Raw genomic sequence first — 27,569 nt, forward strand, 5'->3', positions numbered from 1 at the left:
ACCCTGGTTCGGTTCCTCCGACCCTCTCAGAGAGCCCGGCAAGCTACCGAGAGTGTCTCACCCGCACGGCAGAGCCTGGCAAGCTCCCCATGGCATATTTGATATGCCAAAAATGGTAACAAGTCTCACAATGGAGACGGTACTGGTGCCCGCTTGAGCAAATCGATGAGCAACGGGATGACAGTGACAGTGACAGTTTGGTTAATTTGGGCACATGTATAAGCCTCCAGCCCTGCCTCACAATTAAGATAATGGATAGCGGGGAAGGCGTTTGCCTTACACACGGCTGATCTGGGTTTGATCCTCTGGCACCCCTTACCGCCCCCTGAGCCCCACCAGGAGTGGTCCCTGAGTACAGAGCCAGGAGGAACCCTTGGCTGGGTGTAGCCCAAACACAAAATTTTTTTAAAAAGAAAATGGATTGTGTCCGTCCACACCAAGTTTCCTTGAGCCCCGAATAAACTCCGCCCTCTTCCCCCTGCCCCCTCCCCGGCCATGACGCCTGCTTTCCGTCCCCCCAGATGGCCTTGTCATTCTCGGGGCTTTATATACCGGGCATCACCTGCCGTGCGCCCTCGGTGTGACTGCGCTGCCGCGTGATGTTGCCTGCCATCCATGTTGTGGCATGTACCACTGTGTTCTTTACAGAGGCCGAGTCGTGTTCCGGGACGAAGGCCACGGTTTTGCTCACCCACTGAGCAGTCGTTAGATCATTAGATCACTGGGTTGCGGGTTTGAGCCTTGCAGGCAGAGCTCCGTGAATGCCCACGGGCAGGCAGAGGGTGGAGGTTGACTGACTCTCTGCGAGAACTTTCTAGGCGCGAGGGGCTGGAGCCCCTCGTACAGCAGAGAGCAGTTCCGTGGCACGCGGCTGGCCTGAATTCGATCCCCGGCATCCCATATGGTCCCCCCGAGCACAGAGCCAGGACTAAGCCCTGAGAACCTCCAGGTTTGGCCTCAAAATAAAAATAAAAAGAAATCTCTCGGAGTGAGACTGCTGGCTGCTGTGTACGTGTGTGTTTAACGTTTTAAGAAACTGCCCAACTGTCGTCCCAGCTGGCCGCCTGGCTGTGCCTTTGCACGTCCCCTCCTTCAGCGGATGCGGTTGCCAGCTCCTTCAGATGCTCTTTAAAGTGTGGCTGGGGCTGGAGAGACAGTGCAGAGGTTGGGGTGCCTGTCTCGCGTACGGCTGGGCTGGGTGTGTCCCCAGCAGCCTGTCTGGTCCCTCAGGGCCCTCCCGGAGTGGTGCCTGCGTGCAGGGCCAAAGTCAGCTCTCCTTATTCCCAACACCACTGCCCCCTCCCCTCCCGCTCCCGGGAGGAAGAACCTTAAAGCTTAAAGCTCGGTGTGACGCATCCCAGACGTTTGGGCCGTTCTCTCTGGTGTTTCATTGAGGTTATATTTTGCATCTCCCTGAAGGACCAGCATCGTGGAGAATCTTTTTTTTTTCCTGCATTGACTTTACGTCTCTTCTGCCTCTTTAGAGAATCGTCCTCTCAGGTCTTCTGCCCATTTTAAAACTGAGTTCTGGGGCTGGGGAGATCGTACAGGAGGTCAGGCTGGCATGTAGTCGGCAGATCCTTGGCACCACGTACGGTTCGCCCAAGCTTCCCCAGGGGGCACTGCTGGCACCGAGTCAGGAGTAGTCTCTGAGAACTGGATGGTGCCCCGCCACCAAAAAATCACTGTCATCCCGTTGCTCATCAGTTTGTTCGAGGGGGCACCAGTAACGTCTCTCATTGAAAGACTTATTGTTACTATTTTTGGCATATTCAATACGCCCGGGTAGCTTGCCAGGCTCTGGCGCGAGGGCTCGATACTCTCGGTAACTTGCCAGGCTCTTCGAGAGGGGTGGAGGAATCGAACTCGGGTCGGCCGCATGAAAGGCGAACGCCCAACCGCTGTGCTATCGCTCGAGTTCTGTATTTACTTCTGTGATGTTTTGAGTTCATCTTCCTAGGTGTCATAAAGTTTGGGTTTTTTTGTTGTTGTTGTTATTTATTTTTGCTTTTCAGGTCACACTCCTGGCTCATGCACTCAGGAATCATTCCTGGAGGTGCTTGGAGGGCCATATGGGATGCTGGGGATCGAACCCAGGTCGGTGGCGTGCAAGGCAAACGCCCTCCCTGCTGTACTGTCGCTCCAGCCCCTGAAGTTATATATTTATATGAACGTCCCATTATTCTTCTCTCATTCACCGGAAGGAGGATTCCCCAGTGAATTGCCTTGGCGGCTTCGACAGAGCCCTCCTGTCCAGTGGGGAGGAGACTGCGAGTGGACGCTCCTGGGGTCATGCCCTGGGTTCGTGGAGTGCCGCTCTCTCTGGCACTGCCCTCTTCAAAATTGTTTTATTTATCTCAGATCCTTTGCATTTTCACATGAATTTTAGAATCTGTCCATTTCTCCAGATAAGAAGTCTTGAGGGGGGGCGGTGCTGAAGCAATAGCACAGCGGGTAGGGCGTTTGCCTTGCACGCAGCCGACCCAGGTTCGATTCCCAGCATCCCATATGGTCCCCTGAGCACCGCCAGGAGTAATTCCTGAGAGCAGAGCCAGGAGTAACCCCTGTGCATCGCCAAGTGTGACCCCCCAAAAATAAATTAAATAAAATAAAATCAGAACATTCTTTAAAAAAAAGTCTTTGGGGATCTTAGTCATGCCTGAGCGAGAGTACAATGGGAGGGTGCTTGTCTTGCACATGGTCAACCCAGATTCAATCCCCGGTATCCCATATGGCCCTCGGAGCCCCCCCCCACCCGCCGGGAGCGGTCCCTGAGTGCAGCACCAGGAGTCAGCCCGGAGCACCGCTGTGTGGCCCCCAAAGCCAAAATAATAAAATCGTGCTGAAATCCTTAATCGGGACAACCTGAGAACTGTTCTTGGCGTTGAGTCTTCTGCTCTGAGCGTGGCGTGTCCAACCTGCACTGTCCGCTTGGCCTTTGTTTTGGAGCCCGTGTTACTGTCCATGGGATTTAAATATGCTTTCGGGTTCCCACTGTTCGTCACTAGCATTTAGAAATAAAATCGATTCTGTGTGCTGTGACCAGGACAAGCTCCCTTCTCTCTTGCCCAGGGCTTGGGTGGGGTCGGTTTGGATTTTCTCTGTTGCAGCTGGTAAAGGAAGTCTTCTGCTACTAAGGGAAGTTTAACTTTTCCCTCGAGTGTGGCTGCCTCTTCCTCCTTTTCCTGGCCTGCTTGCTCTGATTGGAACCGCTGGTGGCCGTGATAAGAATGAACATCCCTTCGTTACCCTTAATCAAAGCAGGCAAGGTTTTCTCTACCTGTCCTTTATCAGGTTAAGGACGCTCCCTCCTCTTCCTAATTCACTGGTAGTTATTTTAAAACTCGGTATTGAATATTGGATTCTGTCTGTTCTTTCTTTCTGCACTTAAGAGAGCCGATTCTCCTTTTCCGGTTTAATCAGGTGAATAATCAGGCAGGCTGTTGATGTCACCCCACCCTTGGCTCTGATGGCGAATACTCTGTCCTGCTGTCTCACCCGGTGTGTAGAGTGTTGTATCCCAGCTGTATTCTTTGTTTATGGTAGATACTACAAGGGTTCACTTTTCCTGTAACCTCCTATGTTGTTTTGGAGGGAGTCACACCCCACAGTGCTCCAGGGCTATTCCTGACTCTGTCCTCGGAGCTGATTCTGATGTCAGGACTAGAACCCGGGCCACCCCTCTGCAAAGCATGCGCACATTGAGCCTCCTTCCGGGCCGTTCTCTGACCGTCTTTGATCTGCTGAGCAGCGTGTTTCTTACGCTATGGAGTGAGTTGGGAAATATTTTTCTCCCTTTCTGTTTTCTGTGAAGTTTGAAAAGAATCATCATTGTTTCTTCCTTACGTGTTCAGGAGAATTTGCCGATGAAAGATGTAGAGCTTTCTTTATGGGAAGATTTTAATGACAAATGAAAAATTCTGCATATCCGTATGGTGTTAATAAAGTTAATCTGATCCTTTTTTGCACAGGCTTTGGTAGTTCTGAGTCTTCTACAAAATCTGACCCTTTTATTTACATTGTCATATTCGTGGGTTTAGTAATTCAGAGGGCTTCCTTATTATCTTTTTAGCGTTTGTAGAAACCTTAGAGATGTTACCTTTTTTATGTTTCTTCTCTTTTTTTTCCCCCCCACAATTAGTCTGATGAAAGGTTTATCCATTTTATTGATCTTCCTAAAAAACTGGCTTTTGGTTTGATACATTTTTCTCTGTTGTCTTTTCTGTTTTCTAGTCCATTGATTTCTGCTATGACCTTCATTATTTCCTTTCTTCTGCTTTACATGTAATTTTCTCTTGTTCTAATTTCTTGCAGTAGAAACTGAGGTCATTGATTTGAAACCTTTCTTTTTAAACATATGCATTTGTGTCGCTTATAAAATTCCCCTTAAATACTGTTTTCATGTATCCCGCAGATTTTTCGATATGCCATTACGTTCTTTCTCGTTAAATAAAGAGCCTGCCAAGTGGCTCTGCTCTCGCGCCTTGCACGTGTCAAGTCCTGGGTTCCACCCGTAGGTCCACAAACAAATACTAATAATAAAGTTCTTTTTTTAGTTTCCCTATTGATCCCTTGGCCCCGTGTGCTGTTTTGAAGTGTGTTGTTTAGCTTCTGCATATTTGGGGATTTTCCAGATACTATTTTGTTATCTATTTCGGTAGCTATTTAATTCTGTCGTGAGCAGGGAACATGCTTCACAGAACTTAAGTGCTTTTAAATTTGGGTCGCGTTATCTGGTCCAGAATCCAGTCTGTCTTGCTAATGTCTGTTCTGCACTTGGGAAGCGGGGGCTCTGCCCTTGGCAGGGGGCGGGGGCGGGGGCTGTTCTATAAATGTCTTTTAGGTCAAGTTGCTTTATTGAGTTGTTCAATTTCTTCATATTCTTAACTGATTTTCTAATTGGCCTAGCAGTGGCGGAGAAAGGGCTATGGGATATCCTATCGTAACTGTGGCTGTGTCTCTCTCCTTTTGCTTTTCTTTTTTTCTTTTTTTTTTCTTTTTTTTTTTTTTTTTTTTTTGCTTTTTGGGTCACACCCAGCAATGCACAGGGGTTACTCCTGGTTCTACACTCAGGAATTACCCCTGGCGGTGCTCAGGGGACCATATGGGATGCTGGGATTCGAACCTGGGTCAGCCTGGGTTGGCCGCGTGCAAGGCAAGCGCCCTACCCGCTGTGCTATTGCTCCAGCCCCTCCTTTTGCTTTTCCTTTCTATGTTTTTGCTTCGTGTAGCTTAGAACTCTTTTTATTTCTTTTTGGGTCACACCCGGCGATGCTCAGCGGTTCCTCCTGGCTCTGCACTCAGGAATTACCCCTGGTAATTACCCCTGGTAATGCTCAGGGGACCCTATGGAATGCTGGGAATTGAACCCAGGTTGGCTTCGTGCAAGGCAAATGCCCTACCTGCTGTGCTATCACTCCAGCCCCTGGTACTTAAGTGTTTTAAGCTACAAGCTGGAGCGATAGCACAGCGGGGAGGGCGTTTGCCTTGCACTTGGCCAACCCGGGTTCGATTCCTCCATTCCTCTCGGAGAGCCTGGCAAGCTACTGAGAGTATCCTGCCCACATGGCAGAGCCTGGCAAGCTCCCTGTGGCGTATTCGATATGCCAAAAACAGTAACAAGTCTCACAATGGAGACGTTACTGGTGCCCGCTTGAGCAAATCGATGAACAACGGGATAAGAGTGCTACATTGAAGTGCTATATATATATTTTTTATCATGATATATCTTCTACCAGTTCATGTATAAGAACCTAATAATAATTACAGTAATACTAACTTGGCCTTTATTTATGGTATTATCAGACATTTTATTTTCATCTGTGTCTTAAACCCCATACTATGGTTATGTTCAAATGCTCAGTCACTGGCAGTCCTCAGGGAAGACACCTGGTTTATCCGGAGGGCTGGGTCGGAGGTCACAGGGCCCGAGGGCTTGATCACCACAGGTGGCATTATTTGCTGCGTCGAGAGATGCAGTGGGACGGTGTCTGGACCTTCTGCAGAGCCACAGTGAACGGGCCGCACCCGGAGCCCACACGCCCCGGCCTCCACGGGGTCGAGCCGAAAGCTGGGCTGGCCGGCTGCCCCCGCCTCCTGGACCACGGTTCAGGGCCCGCCCGCGACGCACGCCTGAGTGTTGGGGCTCTGAGGGGCCTGCAGCCCTGCTGATAGCCTCAGCCGTGATACCAGCCCGTGTTTCTGGAAGAGAGAGCGCTGGAGTTTCGTCGGAGGGAGCCAGTTGTGCTCCGTAGAGGAAGCGCTTGGTCCTCTTTGACCCAGTTTCCCGCCAGGAGAGGGTGATGAGCCCGCCCGAGTGTGTCCGCTCAGAGCAGATACTGCGCATCTGAGAGCACCCGTGGAGGAGCCTCGGGGCACCGTGCCTGCTGCTGTCGCGCTGCCCGTCGCTCTCCTCTGCGCCAGCTCTGTGCTTGGCAAGGGCTGGGGGCAGCCTCCGGCCGTGTCCCTGCCTCCTGCCTGGGAAACAGCCCCCTTTCCCCTCTCTGCTCCAGACAAAGTGCTCAGAGAGCTTTCAGCACTTCCCCCAGGCCTTGCACCGTGGTAGTGGGAGGCAGAGTTGACTCCCCGCTCGTCCGTGAGGTGCAGGGGGGGAAGGTGACCAGACACCTCGGCTTCTGCGGGGTTCCTGCTGCAGGCCGGCCGCTGCCGGGAGGGTTCTGGGACGGGGCGCTCACCCCAAAGCGCCCGCGAGGAGCCTGCAGCACTCTCCAACGGCTGCATCCTTGCGATCCACCCGGTAGTTAGGGATCAGCACTGTGTGATGCGGAGACGGCACTGCGGGGTACTGGGGACTCGGCCCAGGCTCAGATTGGAGGAATGCGTCCGAGTAGGCAGAAGACGCAGTACCCGTGTCACAGGGAGTGATGCGAGTGCTGTGAAGAGAAAGGTTTGGGGCAGGGGGCAGAGCAGCTTCACAGGGAGCTCGGGGAAGGCCTCTGAGGGAGACCAGGGAGACGGGCTGGTGGGCGACACTCAGGCAGGTCAGCCGGCCAAGGCCTGAAGCTCAAGTGCTTGTTTTGTCGTTGGGGGCTCGGGGAGGCAACACCCGGCACTCAGGGCTTATTACTCCTGGCTCTTCACGCAGGGGTCACTCCTGGCAGTGCTTGGGGGGCCGTACGGGGTCTAGAATTGGGAACCACGTCTGCTGTCTGCAGGGCCAGCACCTCACCCACTGCCCCATGGAGCAGGTGTTTGAAATTGGCCCACGAGGCTCGATACAGCAGGAAGAAGGGAGGGGAGAGGCGGGTGGGACGAGACGGTGGGGCTCAAGCAGGGGTCCTGGCAAGCCTAGTCGACAGGCGATTCTAGCTCTATAAATCACTTTAGGAGATCCGCATCATTGCAGCATTTTAATCACGCAGTGTAGACAATCCAGTGTCCTGGGGTTCACTGAAGAGCGTATCATTTTCCTTGTTGCTACTCAGCCTTGAAGAATGTTTTCTGGTTTGTTCTTTGTTTGGGGGTCACACCCGGGGATGCTCAGGGGTTACTCCTGGTTCTGCACTCAGGAATTACTCCTGGCGGTGCTCGGGGGACCATTTGGGATGTCAGGGATCGGACCCGGGTCGGCCGTGTGCAAGGCAAAGCACCCCACCTGCTGTGCTATTGCTCCAGTTCTTTGAAGAATGTTTTTAATGACAGAGCACTCATTAACAGGTGACCCATTGCTTAGTATTATTCTATTTTAGGAACTTAATATGTTCCTGATTTTCACTGTCATTTGAAAAATCCATTTGTAGGGTTTTTTGCCACATCTAAGATTTTTCTTTTTATTATGTCCCCAGAAGTGGATTTGTTAGATTGAAGATTTAAAAACTAAAAGTCTTTGTTACGCAGTGGTGGTGGGAAATGTGCACTGGTGGAGGGATGGGTGCTTGGGCATTGTTTGACTGAAACGCATTCATGCAAGTTTGTAACCGTATCTCACAGTGAGCCAATAAAATTTCTTAGAAAAAAATCTTTGTTATGAAAGGCAAATTACATAAAGGTTGTATAATGAATTTACAGTTTCAACCATTCTTACAATTTCTCTAGTATCACTTTGTTTTCTAGCCTACCTCCTAATTCAGCTCCTGTAGTCATTTGAAGGGGACTAGAGCAATAGGACAGTGGGTAGGGTGTTTGCCTTGCCGGGTTCGATTCCTCCGTCCCTCTCAGAGAGCCTGGCAAGCTACTGAGAGTATCCCGCCTGCACGGCAGAGCCTGGCAAGCTCCCCGTGGCGTATTCAATATGACAAAAACAGTAACAACAAGTCTCACAATGGAGATGTTACTGGTGCCCGCTTGAGCAAATCGATGAGCATCGGCACAATAGTGCTACAGTGCTCAGTCATGAAAAAACTTGCGCACGTCTCCGTGCCACGCCATTTCCGGTCTTCCAGTCCTTTGTGCAGACCCGGCTCTACCTGCCCTCATTCCCCCTGCCCAGAGGTTATTCCTTTGCCTGTCGTGCAGGAGGGGGGCAGGGGCGGGTGCTTTTGGTGTCTGTGGATGGGAAAGTCTCTCCTGTTCGTCTCTGAAACCGCTTGTGCTGGGTACAGAACCCTGCTGACTTTTCCCTGGCAGGCAAGGGAGCTGCCAGCTGCCCCCTGGGCCGGCCCCTCTGTCTCTCTGTGCCGGGGTCTCACTCCTCACCGCTTCCACGGAGTCTCTGTCGCCGGTCTGGGCAGATTCATGTTGGTGAGGATCTGTGTGGTTTGATTGGGTTGTACCACAGTTGTTGTGTGTGTAATTCACTGTTTCATGGGTTGTGTGTTGTGTGTCGTTCAGTGTTTCATTGGATTGTGTGTTTTGTGTGTGGTTCACTGTTTCATTGGGTTTTGAGTGTTGTGTGTATAGTTCACCGTTTCATTGGGTTGTGTGTGTGTTTTGTGTGTGGTTCACTGTTTCATTTGGGTTGTGAGTGTTGTGTGTGGTTCACTGTCTCATTGGGTTGTGTGTGTTGTGTGTGTGGTTCACTGTTTCATTGGGATGTGAGTGTTGTGTGTGTTGTTTTATTGAAGGTTGTGTGGTGTTGTGGTTTGTTTTTCCATTGCTCAGACTTCTTCGATCAATGAATTTACAGTTTTCATCAAGTTGGAGTACTTTTGGCCTTGTTTGGGGCGCCCAGTGATCCCTACGGCAGGCTCTGCTCAAAGTCGGGGTCACCAAAGGGCTCGTTTTGTCTCTGATCCCTCAGCGCCATTCCTTGTTGAGTTTTTTCAGTCGTCTCTTTCCCTCTCCCTCCCTCCCTCCCTCTCGCTGTCACCTCTCACTCCATCTTGGCCAGAAGCAGGGATGGTTTCTCTCTGTGTCTTCGGACCCCAGCAGCCTGCTCGTGGTTTTGGGCTATTCACAGTAACTCGCGTTAGGACACGCTGAAGAGCAGTTTAGAACTGAGCATCTGGACGTTGCGCTGGATGTAGCCTTTGGCTGTGAATAACTGGCTCAGCAGTTTCTGTGAGAGCAAGGCACCCGCGGCCGTGCAGCTGTGTGGCCTGGGATGGTTAAACACTGGTCACCCGCCATCCTGCAGATTCCGAGGCCACGCCCACCCCCTGGGGTGTGTCCAGCACCTGCGAGGGGTGATGGCCCCCACGTGGGGTCGCTCTTGCCAGGATGCTCGGGAGCCCTTGGGAGATCTCCGAGCGCAGCAGTGGGGGGCTGTGGCCGGCCCCTCCATGCGTTCACAAGCCCCCTCTGCTCCGCCCCCCAGCAAGGTGCAGGTCCTGTACGGGGGCACGGACCTCTTTGACTATGAGGTGCGCAGGACTTTCAACAACGACATGCTCCTGGCCGTCATCAGCAGCAGCTGCATCGCCGCCCTGGTCTACGTCCTCACCTCCTGCTCAGGTAGGGCCCACCGCCCTGGTCCACGTCCTCACCTCCTGCTCAGGTAGGGCCCACCGCCCTGGTCCGCGTCCTCACCCCCTGCTCAGGTAGGGCCCACCGCCCTGGTCCGCGTCCTCACCTCCTGCTCAGGTAGGGCCCACCGCCCTGGTCTCCGTCCTCACCCCCTGCTCAGGCAGGGCCCAACGCCCTGGTCTCTGTCCTCACCTCCTGCTCAGGTAGGGCCCACCGCCCTGGTCTCCATCCTCACCCCCTGCTCAGGTAGGGCCCACTGCCCTGGTCTCCATCCTCACCTCCTGCTCAGGTAGGGCCCACCGCCCTGGTCTCTGTCCTCACCCCCTGCTCAGGTAGGGCCCACCGCCCTGGTCCGCGTCCTCACCCCCTGCTCAGGTAGGGCCCACCGCCCTGGTCCGCGTCCTCACCTCCTGCTCAGGTAGGGCCCACCGCCCTGGTCTCCGTCCTCACCCCCTGCTCAGGCAGGGCCCAACGCCCTGGTCTCTGTCCTCACCTCCTGCTCAGGTAGGGCCCACCGCCCTGGTCTCCATCCTCACCCCCTGCTCAGGTAGGGCCCACTGCCCTGGTCTCCATCCTCACCTCCTGCTCAGGTAGGGCCCACCGCCCTGGTCTCTGTCCTCACCCCCTGCTCCGGTAGGGCCCACCGCCCTGGTCCGCGTCCTTACCTCCTGCTCAGGTAGGGCCCACCGCCCTGGTCCGCGTCCTCACCCCCTGCTCAGGCAGGGCCCACCGCCCTGGTCTACGTCCTCACCCCCTGCTCAGGTAGGGCCCACCACCCTGGTCCGCGTCCTCACCTCCTGCTCAGGTAGGGCCCACCGCCCTGGTCCACGTCCTCACCTCCTGCTCAGGTAGGGCCCACCGCCCTGGTCTCCATCCTCACCTCCTGCTCAGGTAGGGCCCACTGCCCTGGTCTCCGTCCTCACCTGCTCAGGTAGGGCCCACCGCCCTGGTCTCCATCCTCACCTCCTGCTCAGGTAGGGCCCACCGCCCTGGTCTCTGTCCTCACCTCCTGCTCAGGTAGGGCCCACTGCCCTGGTCTCCGTCCTCACCTCCTGCTCAGGTCAGGCCCACCCGGCTCCCCGCCTCTGGGCCTCTCAGCGCCCCCTGCTGGCCCCTAGCCTGGTTTCGGGGCCAGCGGATGCTCCTCCCAGATCATCCAATAGCTGTTTCAGCCCCAGGTCACCCGCGCGGTGACCCTGTACAGAATGGGAGAGAGACGCTGGCCCGTGGCGAGCCCTGAGCAGAGTCGTGCCAGAGACGCCCTCAGCAGGGGCTTCCTCCTCGCCTGCCTCCGTGGCCCTGCGCTGGGGAAACTGGCCTTGAGAGCTGCCACCCAAGGCTGGATGCCGCAGACCGTGTCCCCGAACTCCTGTGTCTGTGTGTGTGTGTGGGGGGGGGCAGGTGTCAAGTCCGTCCCACTCCTGCCGGCCCCAAGCCCTGGGCGCAGAGAAGCGCGTGGAGAACGGGTCTTGGTGGGGTGGGGGCAGAGGGCATCAGGAAGGGTGTGCTCCAGCCCCCACCCACATGGCCCTGCCTCTCCCTGCCTCTGCCCCGCCCACATGGCCTTGCCTGCCCCTGCCCCGCCCTCATGGCCCTGCCTCTCCCCACCCCTGCCCCGCCCACATGGCCCTGCCTGCCCCTGCCCCGCCCACATAGCCTTGCCTCTCCCCGCCCCCCTGCCCCGCCCACATGGCCCTGCCTCTCCCCGCCCCCTGCCCCGCCCACATGGCCTGCCTCTCCCCGCCCCCTGCCCCACCCACGTGGCCCTGCCTCTCCCCGCCCCATGCCCCGCCCATATGGCCCTGCCTCTCCCGCCCCCTGCCCCGCCCACATGGCCCTGCCTCTCCCACCCCCTGCCCCGCCCATGTGGCCCTGCCTCTCCCCGCCCCCTGCCCCGCCTGCATCGCCGTGCCTCTCCCCGCCAGTGTTCCTGTCCTTCTTCGGCATCGCCAGCATCGGCCTCAGCTGCCTGGTGGCGCTCTTCCTGTACCACGTGGTCTTCGGGGTCCGGTACCTGGGCATCCTCAATGGGGTGGCAGCCTTCGTGATTGTGGGCATTGGTGAGTGGCCCCGGTGCCTTCTCTCCGGGTGCACGTCCCGGGGTCCCCAAAAGCCCCGTCTCAGGCCTCAGAGCCTGGGGGAGAGCAGTGGGGTTTGGACGGAGCCCCCCAGGATGGGGGCTGCTAGGAAGAGGCTCCGCGTGGCTGCCGAGGTGCAAAGGCCCTGGGACAAGGGGGTGGGGCCTGGGCGGGTGGGGCAGGACCCCCGGGAACCTGCACTGGCGGCGGGGCCCGGGGCCGGGTCTGGTCCCTCAGTGTGCCCCCGCCGCCCGGGACCCCCACAGGCGTGGACGATGTCTTTGTCTTCATCAACACCTACCGCCAGGCCGCCCACCTGGAGGACCCGCAGCTGCGCATGACCCACACCATCCAGACGGCCGGCAAGGCCACCTTCTTCACCTCGCTGACCACCGCCGCCGCCTACGCCGCCAACGTCTTCTCCCAGGTGGGGCCCCGCCCCGCCAGGCCGCCCCCCTCCCTCCCCCCCCTGCCCCTCGCTGGCACCCGGTGGGCGTGGAGTGAGTCAGGGAAGCTCCTTCCGGCGGGGTGAGGCGGTGGCGTGTACCGAGCACCTTTACCCAGGGGCACCATCCCGAGCTGGGCCGTCCCTGCCCCGGGTGCTGGCCGGGCGCTGCCCCCTGCTCTGCCCTCGGGCCTGGGTGCTCCCCGGGCTCCAGGCTGCCGTGTCCCCCTCCAGATCCCGGCCGTGCACGACTTCGGCCTCTTCATGTCTCTCATCGTGTCCTGCTGCTGGCTGGCCGTGCTCTTCACCATGCCCGCCGCCCTGGGCATCTGGAGCCTCTACCTGGCGCCGCTGGAGAGCACCTGCCAGGCCAGGTGGGCCGGGGCGGGGCGGGTGTCCTCAGAGTGGGCTGCCCGGCAAGGAGCCCCGCTGCACTCGCCCTTACTGAGCACCTTCTGTCTACCCCCCAGCAGCCCTTCCTTACTCACCCCGCTGGGTACCCAGCCCCGGGCCAGGCCCTGGGCCAGAGAGAACAAGACAAGGGTCGGGTCTAGGGACCCCCATTCGGGGTCCCCTCCAGGGTGCCAGGAGGTGGCCCCATGCTTTTGCTTGAGCTCGTATCGTCGCCCCTCCCAGGGCGCTGGTCACTCGGCCCCTGGGCCCGTTTCACAGCCTACAGCGGGGGAAGGTGACGCCCTGTTCAGGTCGCCGTAGTAGGTGGCAGGGCCACTGCTGGACCTGAGAAAGCTGACCCAGGCCCTGCACCTCCTCCCGTGTTCCGCAGCCTCGGGGCTCCTGCCCAGGGGAGGGGAGCACCACCCCCCTTGAGTGGGAGCGGTTGCTGCTGGAGGCCTGGGGGTCCAGGAGGGTGGGGGGAGGGGGAGGCTGGCTTCCTGGGAACCAGCCTGGGCTGGGTGTTATCAAGAAGGGGTGTCCCTGGGGGCTAGAGCGATAGCACAGCGGGTAGGGCGTTTGCCTTGCACGCGGCCGACCCGGGTTTGATTCCCGGCGTCCCGTATGGTCCCCTGAGCACCGCCAGGAGTAATTCCTGAGTGCAGAGCCAGGAGTAACCCCTGTGCATCACCAGGTGTGACCCAAAAAGCAAAAAAAAAAAAAAAAGGAGAAGGAGTGTCCAGGCCGGGACAGTGCCCAGCTCACTGTGGGGAGCCGAGGGGTCAAGGGGACACGTGAGTCTGGGGCGCAGCCACAGGCTCAGTCCGGACCCCCCAGCTCTGCCAGGACCCTCCTGCACGTGCAGGGATGCATCCCGGTGCCGTCCGGGCACCAGGGCTCTGGCCTGCAGGCTGTGGACTGAGGGATTATTTCTGGGCCTGGGCAGTGACTCAGGCTGACGGCAGCACCCGTTCCCTTGGCTGGGAGTGGGGTGCTCGAGGGGTCCCTGGGATCGGGTACTTGTGAGATTCCGGGGGGAGTGGGTGCGACTCCAGGGCCTGGCGCTGACCCCCGCCCCCTCTCCGCAGCTGCCAGCAGAGGTGTGGCCACAAGAGCCCACCGCACTTCCCCGGGGACGTGTTCACGGCGCCCGCGCGGCTCGGGGGCTGCCCGGACCCCGGCCCGCTGCCCTACCTGGACGATGACATCCCGCTGCTGGACGTGGACGATGAGCCGGGTAAGCCCCGGGCAGGGGGCGGGGGCGGGGGCAGGGGGCTGGCCGAGGCGGGAGGGCGGGTCGCTGATGGCCGCTGCTCTGCCCCGCAGTGTCCCTGGAGCTGGGCGACGGGCCGCTGGTGTCGGTGCCCCCGGAGGCGCGGCCGCCCGCCTCTGACAGGGCCAGCGCGGGGCAGCTCATCACCCAGCTGCAGGCGCTCCTGCACCACTGGGTGCTGTGGTCGGCGGTCAAGAGCCGCTGGGTGATCGTGGGTGAGTGGGCCGGGGGGCCTGTCAGGGCCTGGGCCAGGAGGGACGCCCCCAGAGAGTGCCTGGGCCTGGGACCCTCATTGCCCCGACCCTGCTCGCCGCGGGGGACGAGGCGGCCACCTGCCGCCAGGCCGGCCGTGTGAAACACCTGCTGAGCCCCGGCAGGCCCCGGTCACTGCTGACCACGCTCTGGCCGGGGCGGCTTCCCGAGGGCCACCTGCCGGCCACGTGTCCAGGGCTGGGCCCGTCGCGTCCCTGTGTGCCCCTGGAGCCGAGGACGCCACCGGGGTTAGCAGGCGAGGCCCACTGCCCGGGCCGTGAACCCAGCCTGAGGATGGGGCATTGCCTGGCACCGGCAGCCCCCCCAGAGTGAGCCCTGAGCACTGCCAGGTGCCCCCCAGCCCCCAGCAAGATCACAAACTCCCAAGAGCTCCGGCCTCGACGTGGCGTCTGTGGGCGGCCGTTTGCATGGACGGGCCCGGCTGGGTACGGAGCTGTGGGCACCTCGGCCACCCGTGCCCCAGCCGTGCCCGCCCCCCTTGCCGTGCAGGCCTCTTCGTCACCGTCCTGGTCCTGTCCCTGGCGTTCGCCAGCCGGCTCCGCCCCGCCAGCCGCGCCCCGCTGCTCTTCCGGCCCGACACCAACATCCAGGTGCTGCTGGACCTCAAGTACAACCTGAGCGCCGAGGGCGTCTCCTGCACCACCTGCTCTGGTGAGGGCTGCCCGCTGGCCGAGAGCTGGGCACTCGGGGACCTCCGCGGTCCCTGCCCCTAGCACTTCGTGGGTCTCGATTAGGTCAGACAAGGCCGTCACGGGCTCTGCACTGGGGCCACTGGCACAGGCCACGGTGCAAGGTCGGGGTGAGGTGGGCACTGGGAGCTTCATGGAAGGCTGCCTGGAGGTGGAGGTATCTCCAGAGACACAGGAAGCCTTTAGTCTGCGAGAAAGGGGGATCCGGCCAGGAGGGTGGGGGGGTCGTAGGTAAGGGGACAGGACAGGACAGGGCTTCCTGGTGACGCCGGGAGCAGCAGAAGGCGTGGCCATCGGGGTGCTTTCTGCGTGCCACCTAACGGGGGAGCTGTGCGGGGTGCTGAGTGGTTTCTGGAAAGGGGGTGACAGGTCAGCTAAGCGCGGGAGCCTCTGTTGTAGGCAGAGGGGGTCCTGGGGGGCTCGGCTGCTGTGGAGCCCCTGCAGGTCCCCCCGCTGTCTGCAGTTAAATGTGACACACAGCACCGCCAGGGCTGCTCTGGGGACAGCCGGCGGGAGGGGAACTTTCTCCCCAGGAAGCAAAGACTGGAACAAAAAGCAGACCAGGGCGGCCCGTCATCTGCGAGTCACCTTCCTGTCCCCGGGCTGGAGGGGTGCCAAGACGCCCCCTGCCCCCGCCAGAGCGGGGACCGGCCACTCTCTGGGGTCAGCGGTGTTTCCGCCGGCTCCCCTAGCTCCCGACCCCGGCCCTGCAGGGAGCCCTGCGGGTCCTGAGGTCGCGGGGGGCAGGTCTGTTCCAGGAGAAGCCCCACAGCCTGCAGAACAACATCCGGACGTCCCTGGAGAAGCGGAGGCGGGGGTCGGGGGCGCCCTGGGCTGGCCGGCCGGAGCCCACCCTGCAGGGTGAGTGGGACCCGGGGGGCTCAGGCCTGTCCTGCAGGGGGAGTGGAGATGGGGTCTGGGGTCCCCCAGGCCCACCCTGCAGGAGGAGTGAGGAGGGGTCTGGCCGTTGTGGGGTCCCCAGCAGCCTGCCTGGCTAGGGGGGGTCCCTGGTGGGGAGCCCGTCAGGCCCTTGGGTCCTGTTGCGAGAACTAGAGGCGTGTTCCTGGCTCACCCTGGGGGGGGGATTGGGGGTCCCCCTGCTGCCACGGCCCCCACAGACCTTACTGTGTGGCCATCCTGGGACAGCCTGGCCCAGCCCTTCTGGGGTTTCCCCCCATCGTGGCCCCCTGCACCTCCTCCCTTCCTGGCTCCCTGTTCCCTGCCACCCCCCATCGGGACCCCCGTGTCCCCAGAGACGGGCATGGTAGCAGGTCTGCCCAGTAGGCGACTGTCCCCTGCTCCCCTAGACGCCCCAGGTGACCGTCCCCTTTGCTGTCCCCTTTGGTCTCAGATGCCCCCGGCACCGTGTACGTGTCCCAGGTGAAGGCGGCGGGCCGCCCGGCCATCTACAGGCTGTCACTCAACGCCAGCCGCCCCGCCCCCTGGCAGGTGGTGGCCCCCGGGGCCGGGGACGTGCCTTCCTTCCAGGTGAGCCTGCGGCCCCGCCCTGTGCCCGCCATGGGCCCCCGAGGCTGCCCCGCAGAGCCCGCAGGCCTGAGAGTCTGCCTCCCTGGCCTCAGTCTCACCCACGGAAGGGGTTGGTCCGCCGGGAGACCAGGCTGGCGTCCTGCTTCCGGGGCAGGGACAGCCGCAGCCCCCGGCCAGCCCTGTGGTCACCTTCCTCCGAGGCGTCACATCCACAGGGGGACAGCGACGGGCTCCCGCTCGGGTGCTCAGGGTCAGGGTCTCCATCAGAGGCACTGCGCCCTGCCTGGCTCCGAGCACAGTGGCACTGTCCCCTGACCGAACAGCACAGCTGACACCCACACGCCTCAGCCCTGCACCCAGCACCCCACACGCCTCAGCCCTGCACCCGGCACCCCACATGCCTCAGCCACCCCACACGCCTCAGCCCAGCACCTGGCACCCCACACACGCCTCAGCCCTGCACCCGGCACCACACGCCTCAGCCCTGCACCTGGCACCCCACACGCCTCAGCCCTGCACCCGGCACCCCACACGCCTCAGCCACCCCACACGCCTCAGCCCTGCACCCGGCACCCCACACGCCTCAGCCCTGCACCCGGCACCCCACACGCCTCAGCCCTGCACCCGGCACCCCACACGCCTCAGCCCTGCACCCGGCACTCCACACGCCTCAGCCCAGCACCCGGCACTCCACACGCTTCAGCCCTACACCCCACACGCCTCAGCCCTGCACCCGGCACTCCACACGCTTCAGCCCTACACCCCACACGCCTCAGCCCTGCACCCGGCACTCCACACGCTTCAGCCCTACACCCCATACACCTCAGCCCTGCACCCGGCACCCCACACGCCTCAGCCCTGCACCCGGCACCCCACACGCCTCAGCCCAGCACCTGGCACCCCACACGTCTCAGCCCTGCACCCGACACCCCAAACATGTGTCAGTCCAGCACCCTGACACCCCACACGCCTCAGCCTAGCACCCTGACACCCCACGTGTCAGCCAGCACCCCAACACCCCATGTGTCAGCCAGCACCCCGACACCGCACACAAGTGTCAGCCCCGCACCCAACACCCACACGCGTGTCAGCCCAGTGCCTGGCCACCCCTCCCGCTGCCCCCTGCTGTGTCCCGGGTCCGAGTGATGCTGGGTCTCGGGTCACAGCAGCCCGGCATCGCCGTGGCTGTGGCTCGGGGCTCAGTGAGGGAAGGACTGAGGCTGGGCGGGAGGGTCACCCGGACCCAGGCCTCCTGCACCCCAAGGGCTGGGCAGGGCGGGCGGCCGGGCCGGGCCGCGCCCCAGTCACGTGTCTTGTCTCTGTCGCTCCATGCTCAGGTGTATAGAGCGCCTTTTGGTGACTTCACCAGGAAGCTGACCGCTTGTATGTCTACAGGAGGGCTCCTCCCGGCGGCCAGCCCCGCCCGCAAGTGGATGCTGACCACCTTGGCCTGCGACGCCAAGCGGGGCTGGAAGTTCGACTTCAGCTTCTACGCGGCCGCCAAGGAGCAGAAGCACAGCCGGTAACAGAGCCCTGCAGCCGAGCCGGTCCTGCCCACCGGGGACACACACACACACACACACACACACACACGCATGTGCATCCCACATGCATCCCACAAACAGACACACCCCCACACACACAGGCACACGTGTCTCACACACATGCATCACAGACATGCACATCTCACACGCATCCCACACACAGACATGCGTGCCCATACAGACACACAGGCCCCAAACACGCGCGTCCCACACAGACACATGCATCCCACACACAGACAAGCATGTCCCACAGACACGTGCACCCCACACAGACGCATGTCCCATACATACGTGCATCCCACATGCATCCCTCACACACACGCGCCCCACACAGGCACACCTGTCTCACACACATGCATCCCACACAGACACATGCATCCCACACACAGACACGTGCATCTCATACGCATCCCACACACAGACATGCGTGCCCCATACACAGACACACAGGCCCCAAACATCCATGTCCCACACATACACATGCATCCCCCACACAGACAAGCACGTCCCACAGATACGTGTGTCCCACACAGACTCATGTGCCCCACACACAGACACATGCGCCCCACACACAGACACATCTCACACAGACAGGCACACCCCACATGCATCCCACACAGACACATGCGCCTCACACAGACACATGCATCCCCCACACAGACTTACACATCCCAAACACACACACATACATCCCACACAGACATGCATGTACCATACACAAGACACACATGTCCTACACAGACACACCATCCCACCGTTATCACACACAGGAACACACGTGCTCACATACACAGAAACAGCACAGAGAGAAACACATGCACACATAGATATGAGATGCAGAGACACACATGCAGAGACATGTACACACTGTACAAACACATACACACACACACTGACACAGACACAGGGAGACATACATTATGTTAGAGAAGCCCAGAGCAGTGAACACACACACAATCTGGGCAGACACGTATCATACACGTGTGTGTGGCATGGCCAGCACTCATGTCAGAGCCCTGTCAGATGTTTCCCTGCAGCCTGAGGGCTGGGACACCCGGCAGAGGTGACATGTGCCCCGTGTGGGCCAGGCTCCTGCAGGGGGTTCCGGGGTATCTCCCCTGCCCGCCCACTCTCGGGCCCCTGCGCCTTGAACCTGGGGCTCCCTCTTCCAGAATGTTCTGGCTCCCCTGGGCTGGGACCAAGATTCAGGTCCCAGAGGCCCCCTCAGGAGAGGCTGTCTCTCACTGCCGCCCAGGCCCAGCCACTGCCCGCGGCCCTGGCACCCTCACTGGCACCTGGCAGCCTGGGGTGCTGCCCCCGCACCGCTGTCCCTGCTGAGTCTGCCCGGGTCCCCCTGCTCCCTCGCAGGTGCTCCCCACACGTGCTGCCGAGCAGACCCCCGTATTTGCAGGCCCTGGAATTGTCCCCAGGTACCCCACGACAGCTGCCCGCGGCTGGGACTCATGGCCTGCCAGGCCCCAGACTCACAGATGGGAGGTTCAATCCCAGGACCCCATATGGGTGCCCGAGCCCTCCAGGAGTAAGCCCAGAGCACAGCCTGGCAGCCCCGCAAGATGACACAGCGTCCTCCACCCCTGGGCTGTGCTGCGGGGCCTGGCGGCTAATGGGTCAGCCCCTTAGTCACCGCAAACAGTGAGCAGCTGGGAGAAGGGGGACCCCAAGTGAGGGGAAGGCAGCGCGTATTGTGGACCCCAGAGTCGAGGGAAGGCAGCGCGTGGGGACCCCAGAGTCAAGGGAACGCAGTGCACGTGGGGACCCCAGCAGTGCTCAGGAACCCGAGGGGCCCGAGGTCTCCAGCAGGGCCGGCCTCAGCACCCAGGCGAGCGGGGACTCGGCTCAGGGCAGGCTGATTGCACAGTAAGGGCCTAGAGACTGGGCTGTGGGGCTGCCTGGCTAATTGTAGAATATTCTGGAAAGAACCTAAGACTGCATCAGGTCTGCCTGCGGGCAAGCTGCCTATGGAAACTACCTTCACGTAAATTTTTGAGGCTCTAGACTGTTCTGTGGGGCACCAGGGGTGAGGGCTTCTGAGGGACCCCAAGTCTGGCCAGATGGGTGGAGGTGGGTGTTGGCTCCGCCAGGTCTTGCGCCCCCTGGAGGACGGTTTGAGAACTGCCGCTCCACCCTGCGGTGCGGTGTGTGTGCAGAGCTCCGGTCCTGCTGTGTCCACGCAGCGCAGCGTACCAGACCCGCCTCCCCTCTTGATCCGCAGGAAGCTGTACTTCGCGCAGTCGCACAAGCCCCCCTTCCACGGGCGCGTGTGTGTGGCGCCTCCCGGCTGCCTGCTCAGCTCCAGCCCCGACGGGCCCACCAAAGGCTTCTTCTACGTGCCCAGCGAGAAAGGTAGCGCGGGGCGGCTGCCCGGGGCGGGGGGGAGGCCCAGCCCTGGCCCCCGCCGCGCCCAGCTCTGACTCCCTCAGCAGTGCCCAGGACCCGCCTCTCCCCCACCTTCGGCTTCAACCCCTGCGTGAACACGGGCTGCGGGAAGCCGGCGGTGCGGCCGCTGGTGGACACGGGGGCCATGGTCTTCGTGGTCTTCGGAATCATTGGCATCAACCGCACGCGGCAGGCGGACAACCACGTCCTGGGGGACCAGGTATGCCGCAGCGTCGGGGCAGGGAGGGGAGACCCTGATCCGTGCCGGGGCTCAGTGGGGACGGGGCAGAGGCCGCTGGGAGCACTGTGGCCCGACTCAGCGCCTGTACCACCTCGTGTCTCCTTGGGAAAGGGCAGCGTCGTCTACGACAGCACCTTTGACCTCTTCAAGGAGATCGGGCACCTGTGCCGCCTGTGTAAGGCCATCGCCGGCAACGAAGAGCTGGTGAAGCCGGGCGGGGCCCAGTGCCTGCCCTCAGGTGCGGGGAGGGCCCCAAGACCCCCAAGGTGGAGCGGGTCTGGGACTGGGGGACCCGCACCCCAGCAGCCTCCAGAAGGGCGTGGGTGTGGGGAGTGGGTCAGAGGCATCCCCAGGCCAGCTGGGCCCCCTCATGCCAAGCCTCTCCCCAGAAGGGCACAGGATGTCACTCTCCACCCTGGCCACGGGCGCCCACGACAGGACGCACATGCGCAGGGGACGGGTGGGGGCAGGGCGCACTTCTCGGCCCCGCCCAGCCCCGCCCCTTCTCCCCTTCTCCCCGCAGGCTACAGCATCTCCTCCTTCCTGCAGATGTTGCACCCCGAGTGCAAGGAGCTGCCCGAGCCCAACCTGCTCCCTGGGCAGCTGTCGCACGGGGCGGTGGGTGTCAAGGAGGGCCGCGTGCAGTGGATCTCCATGGCCTTCGAGTCGGTGAGCCTGTGTGCGGCCCGCCTCGGGGACCCTGCCGCCCCGTCCAGAGCTGGGTCCTCCGCCCTCGGGCTCCCCCCTGCCTCCGACCCTCCTGCCCCTGGGCCTCACTGGTCGGGGCAGGTAGGTGGGACTACAGCCCCTTCCTCTGCCACTAAGGGGGCCGCTGACCCAGGTTCGCTCAGGGCAGGGCACCAATACCCCACAGCTCCGTCCCCCCACCTGTATGCTCCAGGGCTCGGTGCCAGGAGGTAGGCACACACACACCCCTGACCTGGGCACCTCGGAACCCCCACCTTGGCTCTGAGAGTTGCCAAGCCTGCCCTGCTGCTGCCTCACCAACACCTGGTCCAGCCCCTAGTGGGCGGGGCCTGGAGCAGCAAAGAGTTGGTTCAGTCCCTCTGGACGGGGCCTGGAGCAGCTGGCTCCTCCCCCTTATGCTTGCTTGGTCCAGCCCCCAGTGGGCGGGGCTTTGGAATAGCTGGCCCCTCCCCCTTATGCTTACTTGGTTCAGCCCCCAGTGGGCAGAGCCTTGGAATCACTGGCCCCTCCCCCTTCATATTGACTTGGTCCAGCCCTCCAGTGGGCGGAGCTTTGGAATAGCTGGCCCCTCCCCCTTCATGTTGACTTGTTCCAGCCCCCCAGTGGGCGGAGCCGTGGAATCAATGGCCCCCCGGCTTTAGCCCCCCCGTGGGCGGAGCCCTGGAGCAGATGGCCCCTCCCCTCAGCTAAGAGTTGGTCTCGTCCCCTGTGGGCGGGACGCCAGAGCAGGTGGATCCTCCCTTCAAACCTCAAACCCCTCCCGTTAGGGTCGAGTGTCTAGAGTCTGGCAGGTCGGAAGTCCTAGGGCTGCAGTGGGGAAGCAGAGGCAGAGGGTTGTGCATGAGGCCAGACCTCTTCCCGTCTCCAGCCTCCCACTGTGTGGCTCTCCTCCCACCGCGGGGCCACTCAGACTTCCAGACTGCAGACTCCGTGCCAGCACCCGGGAGGCCTGGACACCGCCGGCCGTTAGCGCACCCAAGCTGGTGCCCAAAGCCCCAGGCAGTTTCTCAAGTGTATGGACAGACAGACCTGACTTCAGGGGCGTTACTGCTGTTACCTCTGCCTGGGCAGCATCGTGTCACCAAGATCCAGACACTGCGGTGTATCCACATCGTTAGCAATTAAGACCGCGCAGATTGTCACCCGTGAAACTGTGCCCCCCCCCACACACACACCCTGGCCCTCCCATTTTCTGTCTCCAGGATTGGGTGCTCCGAGTCCCTGAGGAAGTAGAGTCAGTCTCTCCCCTTCTGCAGCCGCTTCATCTCACCAGGCCTCAGGCCTTCGGCTCTTGCACATCCCTGCACGCGTCTAAATCACCTTTGTAAAATTGAGTCTACTCCACACCTCGCAGTCGGAGAGAAGAAAACCCCCGCCCAGCCTCCCCTGGGCGTCACTTCCCTGCTGACCTGCACCCCCACACCGTGCACTGGCCACCTCTGGCTGCACGTGCCACAGGGCACACTTGTGTCCCGGGAAGGGCGACTGGGCCACTACCCCCGTCTTACCGGCTGTGTCCTTGCAGACCACGTACAAGGGCAAGTCCTCCTTCCAGACTTACGCAGACTACCTGCGCTGGGAGCATTTCCTCCAGGGCCAGCTGCGGGCCTTTCCCGAGGGGTCTGCCCTGCGCCGAGGCTTCCAGACCTGCGAGCACTGGAAACAGATCTTCATGGAGATTATAGGTGGGCAGCGGCCAGCCCGTGGCCTGTGGGTGTGGGTGTGGGCTGCCCTGGCCGAGACTGCTGAAGACTCCGGGGCAGCACCAGAGCCCAAAGCGTGGACCCCAAACATGGCCTCCGGGGGGATACTGGCGGTCCCAGTGCAGATGTCTGTCTTAGGGACTCCTGGAGGTGCCCAGCCCTGTGCCAGGACATCTCTGATCTCTCCAGCCGGGCCCAGGGCGAAGATGTGGCGGCCTCGAGAGGCTCAGGGCTGTCCCAGACCCACCCTGGTCAGGCCGTGCTGTTGCGCCAGGGGCCGGGAGCGCCCCACTGAAGCTCCCCATTCCTCCCAGGGGTGCAGAGTGCTCTGTATGGCCTGGCCCTGTCCCTGCTCATCTGCATAGCCGCGGTAGCCGTCTTCACCACGCACCTGCTGCTCCTGCTGCCCGTGCTGCTGAGCATCCTGGGTGAGGGGGCGGGGCCGGGGCCTCTGAGCATCCTAGGAGAGTGGGCGGGGCTGGGGCCTCGCCGAGCATCCCAGTGAGTGGGTGTGGCTCAGGCCGCTGAGCATCCTGGGAGAGTGGGCGGGGCCGGCTGCTGAGCATCCCAATGAGTGGGTGTGGCCGGGGCCGCTGAGCATCCTGGGTAGGTTGGCGGGGCCAGGACAGTCCCTCTCCGAGCATGCCCCACGGACCCTATGCCCAGCACCGACTTTGACGGCCGATCCCAGGACGGAGCTGTGGGCGCAGTGAGGTCTGCCCAGCTGTCCCCTCCCCGGGGCCCTGGTCGCTCCCGTCCTGCCCCCAGATGGGACCCCGCTAGGCCTCGCCCCCTCCCGGGCTCCCCGAATGCCCCTGCAGGCGCCTGACGCCGGTCCCAGCTGCCCTGCCCCCTCGTAGGCATCGTCTGCCTGGTGGTGACCATCATGTACTGGTGCGGCTGGGAGCTGGGCGCCGTGGAGGCCATATCCCTGTCCATCCTGGTCGGCTCCTCCGTGGACTACTGCGTCCACCTGGTCGAGGGCTACCTGCTGGCTGGCGAGAACCTGCCCCCGCACCAGGCCGAGGTGAGCCCCCCCCTCCCCGACCCCCCAATCTAATCACCTCTGCACAGCAGGGAGCTCCGGCCGACACCCCCCCCCGGGCACCACCCCCAGCTGGGTGGGGCTGGGGGCTGGAGGCAGTGGACCTGGGGGACCCCACTTTCGGGCCTCCCCGGGGAGAGAGGGGTCCCGGCCTTCCCCGCCCAGAGCCCCTGTCACCTGCAGCGCACAGCGCAGGGGGTCGGGGCCTGCGGTCTCCGCCTGACGTCAGCAGCCCCCAGCTGCGGCCAGCGGCAGGGCTAAACCGGGAACCTAATGGCCTTTAGCTCCAAACGCCTGTGGGTCTCGGCGTGGTTCGGGCCCGGTCTAGTTCGGAGTCGCACGGCCGCGTCTTTCGGGCCGTGGGGTCAGTTCCGTTCTGGCCGCAGCTGCGGGCAGCAGCCCACCCTGCGCCCCCCAGGCGGAGGCCGCAGCCCCGTGCCCAGAGGCAGGATGGGTCCCCGGGGACGGCCGTGCGCGGTCACCAGGGTGGGGTCTCACCGTCACCCCCGCCCCACGCAGGACGCCCACTCGCAGCGCCAGTGGCGGACGCTGGAGGCCGTCCGGCATGTGGGCGTAGCCATCGTGTCCAGCGCCCTGACCACGGTCATCGCCACGGTGCCCCTTTTCTTCTGCATCATCGCCCCGTTCGCCAAGTTCGGCAAGATCGTGGCGCTCAACACAGCCGTCTCCATCGTGTACACGCTGACGGTCAGCACGGCCCTGCTGGGCATCATGGCCCCCGGCTCCTTCACGCGGACCAGGACTTCCTTCCTCAAGGCCCTGGCGGCCGTGCTGCTGGCCGGGGCCGTGGGGCTGGGCGCCTGCCTGCTGCTGCTCCGCCGCGGCTACAAGATCCCGCTGCCCACGGGGGCCGCCCTATAGCCCCCACCCGACCGCACTCTGGGCCGCGGGGCCGTGGGGCCCTCCAGGGGCCGACACCCACCCTGAACTGCTGCGCCCTCAGCCCACCGCCGCTGTTCTGGGCTCCCCTGAAACGGGAAGAAACCCGCCCCCCCCCCCGCGTGCACGCGGCCACAGGCGACCCCAGTTCTTTTGCAGGGAGTCTTCCTTCCATTGCTTCAGTGCTTACGCCGCCATTCAGACCTGGGGCTTACCTGGCCCCCCATTCGACAGAGGTGAACACGGAGGCACCCGGAGGCAGAGCAACCGTGGGACTGCTGGCCCAGGGGCCTGCCCTGGGGGCTGGGCAGGAACAGCACAGAAGGTGCCAGGCAGGGCCCCCTCCCCCGCTTCCGCTCCCCTTCACCAGCCTGATGTCCTCCCGGACCCCGGGGTCCTGGCCGAGAGGATGGCGGGCTGGCCTGGGCTCCTGCATGTCCTGCCCCCGCACCCCAGCTTCCCGGGGGGCCCCTCTCCGCTCCTCCCTGTGGGTCGGGGGGGGGGCCCAGCACAGGCTTCCTCAGACCTGAGCCTGGTCCTGACCCTGCAGGGAGGGAGCGGCCGGGCTGCCCGTGCCTGCTTGCCCAGAGGGCCCCCATTACCGCGGAATGACGCTGAGACCGCCGCCATCAACACGAGCATTTTCCGCATCTCTGGCTCCTTCGCATTGGAATGACCCGCGTGCACTGGCTGCCCCACCAGAGCCCTGCGGGATGCAGGTGGGAGGGGGCACGACTCCAGGGCACACGGCCGCAGAGTGGCAACCCAGGCACTGTGGGGCAGGGCTCCAGCGGGAGCCCCTGTATCCGAGGGCCCCCACCTCCCTGGGCCCGGACTGAGTGAGTGTCCTGGTGGCCCCAGGCCGTGCTTCCGGCCATCAATGGCCCTGAGGTGTCGGGGGCAGGTGGCCAGGGAGTGTCCCGGGATCTGAGAGGGGACAGGAGCCCTTTGGGCCCACCACCAGGGGCAGGCAGAACTGGAGAGGGCTGCGCGTTGCCAGCCATCCTGCAGCTCACCCGCAGGACTCCTGGGCTCTGTGCTCACCCGCCAGGCCCGTCAGCGGCCTCAATCAAGCGGTTCTTGACCCTCCAGTAGTTGATCCTCTCCCCACTCTGGATTCGGGGGTCCCAAGGCAGACTGGGGGGGCGGTGCCTTCTGGGAGCCCAGTGGGGGCCACAGCAGTTGTCTGCGCAGCTGCTCCGGGGTGCAGCAGCCGTGTTGACTGGGACTCAGCGGGGACCCCACCCGCACGTTCCTCAGTGGGTGCCGGGCTGTGCCCGTGTCTGGCAGCATCAGACACGGCGTGACGGGTTATAACCGGTCATGCCCCTCACAGGTTCACTGCGGCTGCGTCTCTCAGTCCAAGCAGTGGCTACCGTGGTGCCCACCTTGCACAGGGCGCAGCAGGGCTCAGAGACGAGCCACGTGTGCCAGGCAGGGGGACTAGAGCCGGCTGGTCCTAGACGAGTCTCCAGCCACCGAGGGGCCTCCGAGGCTCCCAGCAGGGACGCCTGAGTGGGGGGTCAGGTCAGGAGGCCATCCCCCCTTCTGTCTGTCGGAAGCCAGCCCTCGGCAGAGCACAGCTGCGGTGAGGGGTCTCCGGGACCCGGAGCACCGCCAGGAGGGGGTCCCAGAGCACTGCTGGGAGGGGGTCTTGGGTACCCGGAGCGTCGCCGTGAGGGGCACACTTGGGGTCTGAAACACCGCCATGAGGGGATTCTCAGCCGTGAGCGGGAGCCCTCGGGACCTGGAGCACCGCCATGAGGACCTGGAGTACCGCCACGAGGGGATCTGCAGGAGTGGGCCTTGCAGCACACGCTCCCCCGGCGCGGGCAAGCTGGTGTGGGGAGACCTGGTCACTGCAAGGCACCCCAGAAGGTGTCGTGAGCAAAGGGGGCCACGACCGCCAAGTGCTTGTCCGGAGACCTGGTCATATAGAGCTGGGTCATTTGCGTGTCGTTTGCATCTCATTTGCATAGAGCCCCACAACTCCAGCTTGTGGGAAACCACCCCCCCACTCACCCCCACCTTTCCTTGCTCTGTTTTGTTTTGTTTTGCTTTTTGGGTCACACCCGGTGATGCACAGGGGTTACTCCTGGCTCTGCACTCAGGAATTACTCCTGGCAGTGCTCAGGGGACCATATGGGATGCTGGGATTCGAACCGCGCGTCTGCTCTCCTGCCTTCCCGGAGCAGAGGGACCCCCGAGCTGCCAGTCGCCAGTGGGCTGGGGGAGGCTCTGTTGGGCACCTACTGTTGCCCTCACTTACTTCACTGGGGGAGTTGGGGCCACACCCAGCTCAGACTCCTGACTGTGCTTAGGAGTCTCTCCCGGGGGGCTGGGGGACCCTGTGTGGCACTGAGCACAGCAGGGCAGATGCCTTACCCCAGCCCCTGCCCAAACAGGGTCGCTGTAGTGGACCGACCTCTCCGAGGCAGAGGCTGGGTGGGACACTGGGCAGGGCACACCTCCACATGGGCTGGCAGGCAGGTTGGGGACGTGCTTGAAGACTCGCCCTTCAGAAGGTG

At 62.1% G+C, this 27,569-nt stretch overlaps 1 protein-coding gene across 4 annotated transcripts in view; it reads left to right on the forward strand.

Moving 5' to 3' along the window:
- The window catches only part of DISP3 (dispatched RND transporter family member 3), a 49,428-nt gene extending 23,737 nt beyond the window's left edge, over positions 1-25,691 (forward strand). The window contains exons 4-22 of one of the 4 annotated variants that reach the window (XR_008630195.1): positions 9,716-9,852; positions 11,790-11,924; positions 12,209-12,369; positions 12,622-12,761; positions 13,869-14,017; positions 14,107-14,268; positions 14,816-14,977; positions 15,763-15,876; positions 16,367-16,503; positions 17,841-18,025; positions 20,281-20,411; positions 20,489-20,664; positions 20,797-20,923; positions 21,209-21,354; positions 22,919-23,078; positions 23,411-23,524; positions 23,957-24,123; positions 24,661-25,366; positions 25,592-25,691. Coding sequence is in view for 3 of the 4 variants with exons in the window: in XM_055138291.1 (XP_054994266.1) it covers positions 9,716-9,852; positions 11,790-11,924; positions 12,209-12,369; positions 12,622-12,761; positions 13,869-14,017; positions 14,107-14,268; positions 14,816-14,977; positions 15,763-15,876; positions 16,367-16,503; positions 17,841-18,025; positions 20,281-20,411; positions 20,489-20,664; positions 20,797-20,923; positions 21,209-21,354; positions 22,919-23,078; positions 23,411-23,524; positions 23,957-24,123; positions 24,661-25,023 (2,866 nt within the window). In the remaining variant the exon portion in view is untranslated. Of the gene's footprint in view, positions 1-9,715; positions 9,853-11,789; positions 11,925-12,208; positions 12,370-12,621; positions 12,762-13,868; positions 14,018-14,106; positions 14,269-14,815; positions 14,978-15,762; positions 15,877-16,366; positions 16,504-17,840; positions 18,026-20,280; positions 20,412-20,488; positions 20,665-20,796; positions 20,924-21,208; positions 21,355-22,918; positions 23,079-23,410; positions 23,525-23,956; positions 24,124-24,660 lie in introns of all 4 variants that reach the window. The other 3 variants (XM_055138291.1, XM_055138292.1, XM_055138293.1) reach the window with 3 other exon arrangements.
- The last annotated feature ends 1,878 nt before the right edge of the window (positions 25,692-27,569 follow it).

This window comes from Sorex araneus, chromosome 5 (assembly GCF_027595985.1).
Source record: "Sorex araneus isolate mSorAra2 chromosome 5, mSorAra2.pri, whole genome shotgun sequence".
In the NCBI taxonomy this organism is placed as follows: Eukaryota; Metazoa; Chordata; class Mammalia; order Eulipotyphla; family Soricidae; genus Sorex; species Sorex araneus.